The 12,901-nt window shown below is 43.8% G+C and overlaps 1 protein-coding gene across 1 annotated transcript in view; it reads right to left on the reverse strand.

The window, feature by feature from the left end:
* Window positions 1–9,379: 9,379 nt before the first annotated feature.
* GNS (glucosamine (N-acetyl)-6-sulfatase) overlaps window positions 9,380–12,901 on the reverse strand; it is a 48,244-nt gene continuing 44,722 nt past the window's right edge. Inside the window, exon 13 of the mRNA XM_006096862.3 lies at window positions 9,380–11,883. Coding sequence (XP_006096924.1) covers window positions 11,805–11,883 — 79 coding nt within the window. The 3' untranslated portion in view covers window positions 9,380–11,804. The remainder of the gene's footprint in view (window positions 11,884–12,901) is intronic.

A 12,901-nucleotide genomic window follows, 5' to 3' on the forward strand; every position in this document is an offset into this window, starting at 1 on the left:
CTGGCATCTAAGTTCTTGCTAGTAGCAAAAGTATGGTCAATTTTTATTTCCTTATTTGCTTATCAGTATTTCCTAAACTGTCTATATTTAATATGTGTCATTTTGTAAGAAAGCATCTATAATAATAAAAGTGTAATATGCAAATCGACCGAATGACCGAACGGAACGACCATCCTGACTATCTTCCAGATGACCACACTGTGACAGGCACTGGCGCCAGGCCAGCCAAGGTGGGTGTGATGTGATTGGTTGGGGGGCCCCACCATTTCCCTGCAGAGGGAGGCCCAGGCCACCCTCTGCAGGGCGATCGATGGAGGGGCTCTGTGATCGATCACCCCAAAGAGGAGGCCTTCACTGAGGAGGACGACAGCAAGAAGGGGGAGGGCCCTCCCCTGGCACCACAGAGGGGCAATTTATGGAAACATTTTATCAAAAGTGCATGTTCCTTCCGACCAAAGAAATGCATGTGCAATAGAAGCCTTCCTTAAAGCAAGTTAAATAACCTCATTTTATGCAGCAATTAATCTGAAAACAATGGGAAAGGTGTACTGTGGTTCTAGAGAGGGATTTACAGTCTATTTTTTTTGTCTAGATATTTTTTGTTTTTATAAATTCCCAAGGAATTGTTAACGCTTTGGTGACACCTACTGGATTCTTTGTGAAATTCCAAGGTGCTTCAGCTCTTTGCCTTCTCCGCGAACTGTGCCTTTTAATGCATTTGTTTCCCGCCCGGGGGCTCTTCTGACTGTCAGAGAGCTCCCTCTCGGAGGCAGATGAAGTGCTGGCGATGCTGTGCCACACGTTACTGAGACAATCGTATCTTCCTAAGCTTTTCGAGGAAAGATGGAAAAAAAAGTAGAGCTAGCTATAAAATATGTATGGCACATCTTGTTTAATTTTGCATGTGACTTCTTTTTAGTGCATTGATGAGGTTTTAGTGTCATTGTCACCCAACACTTTATTGTTCAGGGAATGCCTTCACGGTTTTTATACTGGTTTTACTATTCAGACTGTGGCTTGGGTTTGAGTATAGTGTTATCAACCACCTGCTCTTTTCTCTACCCATCCCAGTAAGCTTATATTTTGTGAAGCATTTGTTTCTCAGATTAAGACACTGTTAGAACCTAATGTAGTAGCTGATGGGTATCTGTGAATTTTTTTTTTTTTTTACTTGAAGTAGATTGTCTAAAATAGGCACCCTCACCTGTATCATCCAGACCCTGTTTATTGTCGTGTGCACTACAAGTTGCAATTCGGAAAATTCTTACTGTTCTTGAAGATCGATGCTCTCTCCAAGACACTGGTTACTGCAGCGAGGTTAATGTGTAAAAGAAGGGCCAGTAAGGCCACTGATTTTTAAAAATCATTGTGCAAATTCTTACGTTAAATTATCTAAGCTTTGCTGTAATACTGTTTTCTCTTCACTATGTGATGGTACAGGAATGATGTCAAATGAAGGGGGGAAATATTGCAGGGGAGCATTTTAAATTGCAGACGTAAAAAGTTATAATATTTATAATTTTGAGGAGTGTAAGTTTATTTTTATAGGGAACATTTTTCTTCCCTAAATTGTTTTTGGAATGGCAATTTGTTTCCATTATTAAAAGTTGATGTTGTCAGTTGACGTTTGTGTGTTTTTACTTATAAAGTGGGACACCCTGTGGCTACTACCAACATAGAACATTGTAGGTTCCTTAGATATCTTCTCCCTCTACGTACCCCCCCCCCCCCCATTCTTACCCCTGAGGCCTCCCATCCTTGAAACAGACCACTTTCAACATAAAAGTATTTGAATTTTGGTCAACATGACTGTCTCACATGGGTGGGGAGTGATTGGTGGTCAGCAGTGGTGACTGGCTGGGTTTAACCCACACCCACTCCCCACCCTGAGCACCACTGTCTCCTGATCTTAGACCTCCAAGCTGGCTGCAGATCAGTGTTCTTCCTACTCCACTGCCCCCTAGTGGCACTGATGACATAGCAAGGCTACACTGGTTGAGGGGGTAACATTTCAAGAACTAGAGCTGCTTCACAAGTGAGAATATCATAATAGAAAATGATGGCTCCACACAGTTCCTTTTCCACTGAACTATCCTTAGGAATCTAATTTGGGATTTCAGCCTTGGTTATTATCCGAGGTGCAGGGGGATGTTTTGAAATGTTTATTCCTTAAAGGGAATTAGCTTCCTGCCCGAGGCTTCTCTTCCGAATGTGTCACTGGTTACAAAATCAGTTCTCAAGAATTACATGCTGCGTTTGGGACTCTGTCAGATGATCCCAATTAGGGGTTCTGTGTTTTTGAAAGAGGGGGGAGATTCTCTGTAGGATAAACAAAGTGCTGAACGTGTGCCAGGCATTATTCCAAAAAGCTTAATGCGTATTAACTCATTCCCATTTTGCAGGTGAGGAAACAGGTGCATCGAGGTCCAGCAGCTTGCCTGTGGCCCCGAGTGAGAGGCAGGGCCGCGTCCCGGCAGCCGAGCTGCTCGGCCTCTCCATCTTCTTCCTGTGAGCACATTCCAGTTGTTCCATTGCGCTGCTTGTTCGAAGCCTTCTTGGTTGCCGCTCATGGGCAGAGTATCTGACCGCACTTCCGGGGATTCTGAGAGGTGAAACCACAGCCTTGATATCGGTGCTTTGTTGTCCCTTTGTGCTCCGTTAGCATCCGTGTAAGTGATTGTACTAAGTGACAGAGGGTGAAACACCTGCTGTGTTTTCCTCTGCAGGTGCTGTTGCAGGGGAGAACCCGGCAGGGCAGGTAACAGAGCCCAGTGTTCTTACTGCAACCAGCCAGACAGCCGCCTGGACCCACCAGGAGAACGCTTCAGAGTCGAGTTCCGGAGGCTCCCCCAAACACTTGCAAGGCTGGAGTTTTACTCCCCCTCAAGGATGCTCCTCTTCAAAGGAGCATGGGAAACTAGGTACCGTCCTTGTCTCTTGTGAATCACTACTTGCTTAACACGTTGTGGAGCAGTTTTATTGCTAGCTTTACCCACTGGCCAGATAAGGTCCTATTGAACAAGTACAAAAAACGTTTTACATAAATGTTAAAGGCCCGCTTTAAAATTAAATACCCATTACATTTTGAAGTTATTTATTACATGTTCTTACAAGCTAATATCTTTTTAAAGTATGATACTTTGTAAAACACTGTAACATGAAGCGAGAATTCTCATGATCCGTCTGCAACGTGTTAAGTGTGCACAAAAGCTTCATGTAGGAAGGATTGGGGGGATGGGACAGGAAGAGGGAAGTGGGCAGTGATTAAAACTGCAGAATTTTTGGTTTGGTTTTGTTTCTTAGTAGTTTTGGTTTCATTTTGTTTTTTTGGGGGAAATTTTCTACAAAGTGAGAATAGCAGGGTCGAGGACACATCCTTTTGATCTTCAGTAATGGTACAAGGGCAGCTGTAGAAATCGAGCCTTCTGCAAAGTCCAAGTTCAGTGCCTTTTTTCCAAATAAACTTTGTAGGGGAGTTGGCGTGTGCCGGGGAAGATAGCTGGCTGGCATTTGGGGGTGTGGATGAGGCCACGGACGGTTTCTGTCCCTTGTGCTCCCCTCTTCCAGTTTGCTTTTTAGAGTTTTGTCCTTTTGCAAGTAAAGTAAGTGGTTGATCCAGTAGCTCTTGGGGAAAGTTGTTTGTTATGAAGCTGGTAGCCGCGAAAGAGCAGTGTTTAGGATCTGTTGAAAGAGATTGCAAGACCAAATGAGGTCCTTGCTTTGAATCACTTCCTTAAAAAAAGTTGTTAATTTGTGCAAGAGAGGTGAGTCCTGTATAGTCCTCATTTGGCCTGGCTTCTGAAAAGCTTGCCAGGTGACACATGCTGCTGCCAACCCCTTGGTTTCCCCGAGCGCACAGTTTAGTTACCTGCAGTATAAAGCTTTAATGCATAGGATCCATAATATTCTAACACTGTTCAATTGCTTTCATATTATTAGAGATGTAGTAGGGTTTATGCTTATTAAAATGAGATTTATTATTATGGTTCCTCCCTCACTCTTCCCCTCCCTCCCCCTCCTTACTCTTTTTTTTTTCTTTTCCCAGCCATCAAGCTTGGAACTAATTATAATCATATTTGAGAAATGAGTGTATCTGGTTTACTGTTAAATCTGTATTCTTATAACTATTTTTTTTAACCTTTCACTTTATATTAGTTTGTTCTGTTCATTGCACAAGAAGAAACTTGAATAGAACACCAAGTGTTTTCATTTCTTTCATTTAACGAATCTTTATAAATCACCCTGAGGATGTTAGGTGCTGGGTAGATCTCTGAGAAAGGACATCATGACCCGTGTCCTCATGGGAACCAGGGTGCATGAGTAATGCAAACTGGAAAGTGTCATGAAGATCAAGTCCAGAGGCTTAGGAGCATGTAGGAGGCTGGAGAAGGCTTCCTAGAAGTGATGTAGAGCTGAGATCTTAAGGATGAGGAGGACTACCAAGCAGAATTCATAGCTTATATGAAATTTCCTACACGATGGAGCTGGATTCTGAGGTCTTTGGGCAGCACATTATGTGAGCGTCACCTGCTGCTTTCCTCCATTATGAGAAAAGAACTTTAACTGGGGCTAAATAATTCTCCCTAGGTCATGAGTTTGTTTTTGGCAAGAGCAGAGTTAAAACTTACAGTAGCAGTTGCTGTGGGTGAAATCCAACTTTTTTCCCTGTAAAGTGTTTGCTTACCTCACAGGGCTGATGTGAGGACCAATAAGATGGTGAATATGAAGGTACTGTGTACCCCAGAAACCCGATCAGTGCAAGGCGGTCTTATCTTCCAAGCTCTTGTTCCTGCTGTGGTGTTAATGGCTGCTCTCCCCTTGGGCCAAGGTGCTGACAGACATTCATCTGGACGCATCACTTAGGGTGCAGTTTTGAAGAGGGACATTTTCTAAGCAGAACACTCAAGATTCTAGGATGACTGAATATTCAGCACCTTCCCTTGTGCTCCCATAAATACAGCGGCAGAATGTGGTCTTTCCTCTCTGACAAGTGAGAGCCAGGTGCTCAGAGCAGCTGGGACTGAGGGATGCCCGTGCTGTCATTTCGCCGTGAGGAGAGCGATGCTGGAACATCCAGGACCGAGGGCCGTGCGCAGGTGCAGTCTGGGGGCCTTCTCCCTTGTGCCTGCTCAGTGCTGGTAGGCATGCATGTGCCTTCTCCCCCAGATCTCTGGACCGTATTTCCAGCTCACTTTGTCTCTCTCCCAGCTGCAGGGCACATCTGTGTGCCCCTTGGAGACAGGAAGGGGCTCCTGAAGTCAGTGTTCACACCTGGCTGAACTCTTAATGGGGCCCTCCATGGTATTGCAGGGAGAAGCAAGGGGCAGGAGGACCGAGGCCCCAGTTCTTGTCTGCCCTGCTGGGCAGGGCACCCATTGGCCCTGGGCTTCATTGTCTGTGGACATGTCCGTAAAAGCAGAGTCCAAGGCTGAAGGCTACCTGTTAGACTCCGTCAGTAGTCACTCCTTCCAGGCCGCTAAAGGAATGCAGGTCGCCAGGTTGATCTCAGACCTAATAAAGTTGCTGCCCTCCTACTCTGGGTGATCGGAGGCCAGGGGAAGAGAAGTGCACAAAGCAGCCTCTTTCTTAGGGACGTGAGCAGGAACAGAAGCTGTTGTGCTTCTGAGCTACTTTCCCAGCATTGGGACAAGGCAAGGGATTAGTGACTGATGACCTTGATTTGGACAACAGGTGCCTCAGAAACCCAGCCCGAACCCTGACGTGCTGCAGCTGCTAAGGGCTGCTCTGGCCTGTGCTCTACTCCCCCGCACTGGCGTCTGTGAGTTATGGGGACCCCTGGAGCCTGGGAGAGAGTCCATTAAAATATCTTCCGGCCCTAACCTGTTTGGCTCAGTGGATAGAGCGTCGGCCTGCGGACTGAAGGGTCCCAGGTTCGATTCCGGTCAAGGGCATGTACCTTGGTTGTGGGCACATCCCCAGTAGAGGGTATGCAGGAGGCAGCTGATCAATGTTTCTCTCTCATTGATGTTTCTAACTCTCTATCCCTCTCCCTTCCTCTCTGTAAAAAATCAAGAAGATATATTTTTTTAAAAAAATCTTCCGACATGTGCCGAGAACATTTTAACAACCGTTTCAACCAGGAAGCCTCTAGTTGGTGTTAGCAACAATAGCTGGGAACCAGTGTTTGTTTACATTCCTCAAGCATGTAATGTACATGACTTTTCCTCCCCTTTGGGGATAAGTTGAGCCTTTACCACTAGACAGCTTTCCCTAGCCCAGGTACCTACAATTGGATAGGTTTTGACAAAAGGCTTGCTCCCGTTTTTCTTGGTAAACTAGCTTTGGTCATTATATTAGTCATGTAGTGCTGCGTAACAAATTACTCCAAAACCAGCAGCCTAAAATATTTACTTTATCATTTACTTTTTGTGGGTCAGTAGTTTGGAGCAGGTTAGCTGGTGGTTCTGGCTTGGGGGTCGGTCTCTCACGAGTTAAGATGACGGCTGGGGCTGCACGTTGTCCTATGAACTCTTCACTCTTCATCTGCTTCTGAGATGGCTCACACGGTGTCAAGGTGGGGCTGGTCATTGGCAGTTCTCACATCTGCACCACACAGACTTCACCTGAGAGCTGTGTGGGTGTCTTCATGTGGTGGCAGGTTACCCCTAGAGTATCCAGGAGAGAACAAGGCGCGAGTGGCCATGTCTTTTATGATCTAACCTCAGAAGTCACACCACCACATACTGTCCTATTGGTGGCGTGGACCAACGCTGATGCATTGGATCCTCAGGAGCCACCTTGGACACTGGGTGACCACAGCCATGCTGGAAGCACTTAAATGAGGTGTGAAGAGAATTCTGTTTTGATTTCTCTTGCAACAACAGGCCATGAAGTGGAACAAGAAGCCATTTGAATGGTAATGGCACCTCCCTCCCCTTCTTAGTCTGAAACTGTAGTTGCCCTGCAAATAGCGATATCTGGGACAAATTCTCTTCTTTTTTTTTCAATCTGTTAATACTTGCTTTATAAATTGAGGTGTTCCTCTGTTGGGTGCATAAATATTTATGCATGTTATGTCCTCGTTAGATTGACCTCTTTATCATTATGTAATGCCCTTTTTCTCTGATTAGTCTTTTTTTTTTTGTTAATCCACACCTGAGGATTTTTTTTCCCCATTGATAGAGTGGAAGGGAGGAGTAGAGATAGAGAAACATTGATGTGTGAGACACATCGATTGGTTGCCTCCCACACAGGTCCCAGTCGGGGCCTGGGATAAGTCTGCAGCCAACATATGTGCCCGTGATCGGAATAGAACCCGAGACCCTTCAGTCTATGGGCCGCAGTGTCTTTATTTTAAAGTCTGTCTAAGTATAGCTTTCTTTGTCTTTTGTTTGCATGGAATATCTTTTTCTATCCCTTCACTTTCAGTCTGTATGTGTCCTTACATCTGAAGTGAGTCTCTTACAGGAAGCAATCATATAGATGGGTCTTGTTTTTTGTTTTTTTTTAAGTCCATTCAGCCACTCTTTTAATTGGAGAATTCAGTCCATTGAAGTAATTATTGATAGGTACATACTTATTGCCATTTTGTTCATTGTTTTCTGGCTGTCTTCTAGGACCTCTCTGTTCCTTTCTTCTCTTGCGCTCTTCCTCTGTGGTTTGATGACTTTTTGTAGTGGGGTATGTTTAGAGTCCTTTATCTTTTGTGGATATCTTGTAGGTTTTTGCTTTGTGATTACCTTGAGGCTTACATATAACAATTTATAATTGTAACAGTCTAAGTTGGTGACAACTTAAGTTTGAACATGTGCTAGACCTCTACATTTTTACTCTTGGTTATAGTTATTTTTACTCTTTATCTTTTATCCTTCATACTAACTTTATAAATGATTAGCCCATTACTTTTTATTGTATATTTACCTTTACTAGTGAGATTCATACTTTCATATGTCTTCTTGTTACTTAATAGCACCCATTCTTTTCAGCTTAAAGAAGTCCCTTAAGGCTGGTTTAGTGGTGATTAGTTTTCTTGCCTGGAGTTTTTTTTTCTTAAGTTCTCTTTTTAATTTACATAATGTCCTCGAGGTCAGGAATGGGATAATTCCCTTTCATAACTAACTCATTAGTGGGCAGAGTAGGCACTCAGGTATATGATGGAGGGAAAATTCTTCGTAGACCACAGAGACAGCAGAGTTTGACAGAAAGATGGCTTTGAAGCTGGATCTTCTTTGGAACCGTGACTATCATTAGCTTTGTGAGCTTGGATGAATTAAGCTGAGGGAAAAACCTATCCTGCGGAGCCATTTTTATCATAGTAAGTACTAATTACAAGCGTCCTTTGTGTCCGTCTGCCCTTCTAGGACCTCTGATCATACGTCAGCTACAAGTTGAGGATGTTTACGGGTCTTCTGGATGGGCGGTCATGCAAGCTTCCTCTCAAAGACCAGTATTTAGAACTGTTACCTCCTCTCCGGTACTCGGAGCTAGCTCGTGTCCCACGTTTAAATCCTGTCTTATATATAATTCCTAGGCCATCAGTAGAGGTCTCAGCACAGTGTTTTCTGCCTGGGGTCTTTGGGTTCTCTGCTCTCAATGTATGCATATGACCAACCCTTTAAACCCATTGCTAGTAGAGAAAGATGAAACAAAGATTAATTCTGTAGGGCAGTTGGTTCTGCAGGTAGACTCAATGGGAACAGGTGGGATAAATCAGAAAAAAAGGAGTTGGGAGAGTCTATGCAGGTAAACTTTCTCCTTTTACTTGATGGCTTCACATTGTGATATACCCAAATTACCCATTTTGGGGTGTCGTAATCTGGCAACTTTATGGATGTGTTCTAACATCCTGTTTTTCTACTTGACCTTCATAATTTATAGGATACGGGGCAACTTACTAGGTCTGGGGTTGGCAATCAGGTCCTACCTGTTTTTGTAGTTTTGTTGGAATATAGACACACATTGATTTTACTGACTGGTATAGTAGCACAAAAGTAGCCCTACTTAGAGTTTAGTTGCAACAGAGCCCACATGGCCTACAAGCCTAAAACATAAACTTTCCCTTTCAGAAAAGTTTTCCATCTCCCACATGAAGTTATTTGGGGCACTGGATCACATGACTGGGCATCAAGGTAAAGCACCCTGGAAGGTGAGCTTAGTTTATTTAACTGAAAGCCGGCCGAGGCAAGATGATTGTTCTCCAAAGCTGTAAATGCATAAAGATTGATCAGGAAGGATTTTCTACGTGGGGCTCACTCGGGGCTTGGCCCGAGGGACACGTGTAGGAGAGCTTTCCAGGAACAGACCATACCCCGGCGTATGACCAGTTCAGTCCGAGGTGAGTGACGGGAACACGAAACAGCATCAGGAAAAGAAAGCGTCTTGTCAGACTTACTACGTGGGGACTAAGACAAAGGACACGTTTCCACTAGAACAGAAATAAAGTTTAATTCATTGAAAAGTGCAGCAGTGAACAGGGTCCTTTGAAGGGCACTTTCTAAGTCAAATGACTGAAATGACAGAACCAGGGCAGAGTAACTCCCAGAACAGATGATGCAAACACAGGAATTCACAAAATTCAGGGGGACATAGTGGTGGTAAAACTAAAGAACCCAAATATTCCCATCCAATTGCACTGGTGGATCAGGTGACATACTCTTTGCTTTCTCATAATAAGGATCCTGGGACAATTCTTTCGTTAAAAAAAGCACTAGTCCTTCATTTAGACACTTAAAAATAAGTTTAAGAACATTTTTCATAGATGAACGTATAACTTCCATGGCTGTCATTACTATTTTGTACAAAAACCCTAGTGTTGTCAATTGTATTGACCAAAAAAATGTATTTTGCAACAGCACCATTGATTCAAAGATGTTCAAAAGGTGTCTCCTACTTGGTGATTGTATTTGAGGAAGAGCTTTGTAATAGGAACTTTTATAAGGCAAAATCTGTTCATTCCTATGTCCTCTGTTCATTACTAATGGGTAGTTCTCTACTCTGAAGGGCACCAACAGATAGGGAACTGGCCTTCTTAAAAGGGAAAATAATAAATCAGTACAATTAAGAGACAAAGCAAGCCTCCTGCAGTGGGTCCCTCGTACAGAGACATTGTGAAAAGTTCTGTGCATTTTGTAGCCTGTTAGCCTCTACAAACTGAAGCCTCGTAAGGAAAGGTGATTTCAGCCCAGATCCAGAATGACCAGGAGAGTCAAATCAGAGGGCACTCAACAGTCAGTCAGCTTGGAAATGCAACAACAGAGAGGCCTCACTGTGTCCCCATCACCCAAACAGAAGCTGCTGGTGGTGATGGGTATGTCGCCAGCTGACTTGTGTGTCACTCTATGCATCATAAAGTGAATTAATTGAATAATATGACATCACAGTACAAGACCTGGTAAGAGTTGGTTTCTTTTTATTCGGGAATAGTTATGACCAACTTTCATTAATGTGGAAGTTGACTGAGAAATGTTAAGAATCAAAACTGTAGAATGAAGCCAAAACCCATATTCCACATTGTAGTTTGCTTTTAGTTACAAATTTTTATAATTTCACAGCAGCGGTGTCCATTTCATTTGCCTATTTCACCTCTAAATACCACCAGTTAATGGACTGCGTGAGGTAAAGGAATAAACCCAATGGCTATCTGGGATTCTGATAGAAAAGCTGCTTACAACCACGTCTTACAAAGTGCTTAAAGCTCAGCCTACGACCCTAAATAAAGCTAAACCACTACTGCCTGAGTTGAACAGGTTACAAACCACAGCTTTTCCTCCTTCCTTGCTGTCCCACCACTGATTAACCTTCTTGTGAAGAAAATGGTGGAAATGGGCTTGAGTCAAGAAACAAAAATATGTAAGTTCTAAATAGTGAGGAAATCCCAACAAGATCTGGTTTTAATGAGAATAGTGAATGGGGCCCAAATTACACAAGACTCCACACAAACTCAGGAAAAACTAAGCTGTGCATCAACTATAAAAAATTTTATATCTTAACGAACAGATAGAGTGTCAGCAAAATGCAGAGAGAGTCAAAACAACTGCGGCCCGGGACTGAAACCCAGACTCCCTGCTGGTCAGGCACTTACTGCATCCCAACACGAGCCCTTCCACCTGTCAACCCGAGTGCCCCTCTCCAGAAGGCCCTCAAACACACCCTTCCCCACCCCTGGTGTTACCTGAGCCTCCACATGGTGAGCAGCCCCTGGAAAACAGATGGCTCTCACCTTCGAAAACTACCTGCAATGAGCCTTGACCAAAAGCTTCTGTTCTAGCTCAGTGTGTGCCAGTCCAGACCCAAAAAAATGAACAGAGCTTGGTTGACATGTTTTGGATTTGCGACTTATCACATCGTGATGGGTAGATACTATAAACAACATATTTCTGCTACTCTGAAAGCAATGGTACTTGCTCTTAATTAGATGATTTAGTTCTGATAGTTATTCTTCAAGCCATGGGATGTTAGTACTTTTTGAGAGTCAAGTGCTCAATCTGAAATGCTATGCAGGTCCTTTCATGTTTAGGTCATGCTGTATACCAAACACATTTTTCTGAACGGATTTACAAATTCAGACTTTGACCACCTGGGGAGCGACCCCAGAACAGAAAGGGTATGACGAGAACACAGACCTCAGGAGCAGTCGTGTCAGCTGGATGGAGGGACTGGGGATGGCTGCTCCTGACAGACGGGCAGCGTTCACAGTTTAACACATTGCACAGGAAGTAGGCTGATTGGGGTGCTTTTCAAAACAGGACTTACAAGCCAGTCCCGAAACTCTTCCAGGCGTGGTCTTGAAGACTAGCTACAGACACCTACTACACTCACTTCATCAGACAGGTGTGCAGACGTCGCTACAGAAGGTGTTTTGAAAACCTTCGAGTCCTGCCGCCACTGAAATTGTTGAACATGAGACGAGGGTCAAACCTGTATCTGGGGAGAAGAAGTAAAAGGATGTCACATTCCCTGTAGTTGCCAGGACCTCACTCCAAATGCTACGTGGAAAGGAGGGCAGGAAGGGATAGCAACAGACCAATTAAGTCACCAGACGGGAATCTAGTGGCACAAGACGGGAGGACTTTTAATAAGGGCATTTCCATCGCAAGTCAACCACACAAAACGGGAGAGGAGAGAAGAAACAGGAAGGTTAATCTGAGAAGGCATTAGGAAGGAGGCAAGATTTGTTTTTTAGGGGGGAAGGGGAGATCCCTAAGGTATAAAGCAGCCTGATGGATGAGTCTAGCCCTCGCTGAAGGCCCCGCCAATAATTGCAAAGCCCTGAAGCCTTTCTTTTACAATTAAGATGCAGACTGTGGTGGGTAAGACCACAGGTGTGTACTTTAGACATGAGTTTGAATCTGGTTCATTATGAGGCAAGTCATTAACCCCTCTGGCCACCAATAAAACAGTAAGGCAATTTGTATAGACAATGTCTGGCACATAAGAGAACTTATTTTACCACCCATGGGGAAGTTAGAGTGAATGCCGAATGGTAACTTGAGCTGAGACTTGGTAAACATAAAGAATACAGGTGAAGGCTAGAAACAACATTGTCTTTTACTTCTATCTGCTGTCTTTTAGGATAAACTAATTCTTACTGTTATTTTAGAGCAGGGGCTGGAATCCCGTTTCCCTACTCATTCACATACATTCCTCCTCTCTAATTTGGACTGAAGAACCACTTCATGTGACAATGGCTAAATAATAACATCACCGCTTCTCATTGGCTTAAGACAGCATTCTTCCCTCTCTCCTACAATTAGGCTACAAGAACTGAAATAATCCTTTCTCAGTGAAAGTTTAATTCTGTAATTTTCAAGCAAAAGATAACAGGATTTGCCATAGGCGGCTCAGAGGTATGTATGCTGAGCCATGTTCGTGGTGAAAAGTTACTGCTCAAGAGGAATGAGAGGAAGGAATGGACCTGAGTAGGTGGTAAACATCTTTCCTA

Source organism: Myotis lucifugus, unplaced genomic scaffold (genome assembly GCF_000147115.1).
Source record: "Myotis lucifugus unplaced genomic scaffold, Myoluc2.0 scaffold_189, whole genome shotgun sequence".
In the NCBI taxonomy this organism is placed as follows: Eukaryota; Metazoa; Chordata; class Mammalia; order Chiroptera; family Vespertilionidae; genus Myotis; species Myotis lucifugus.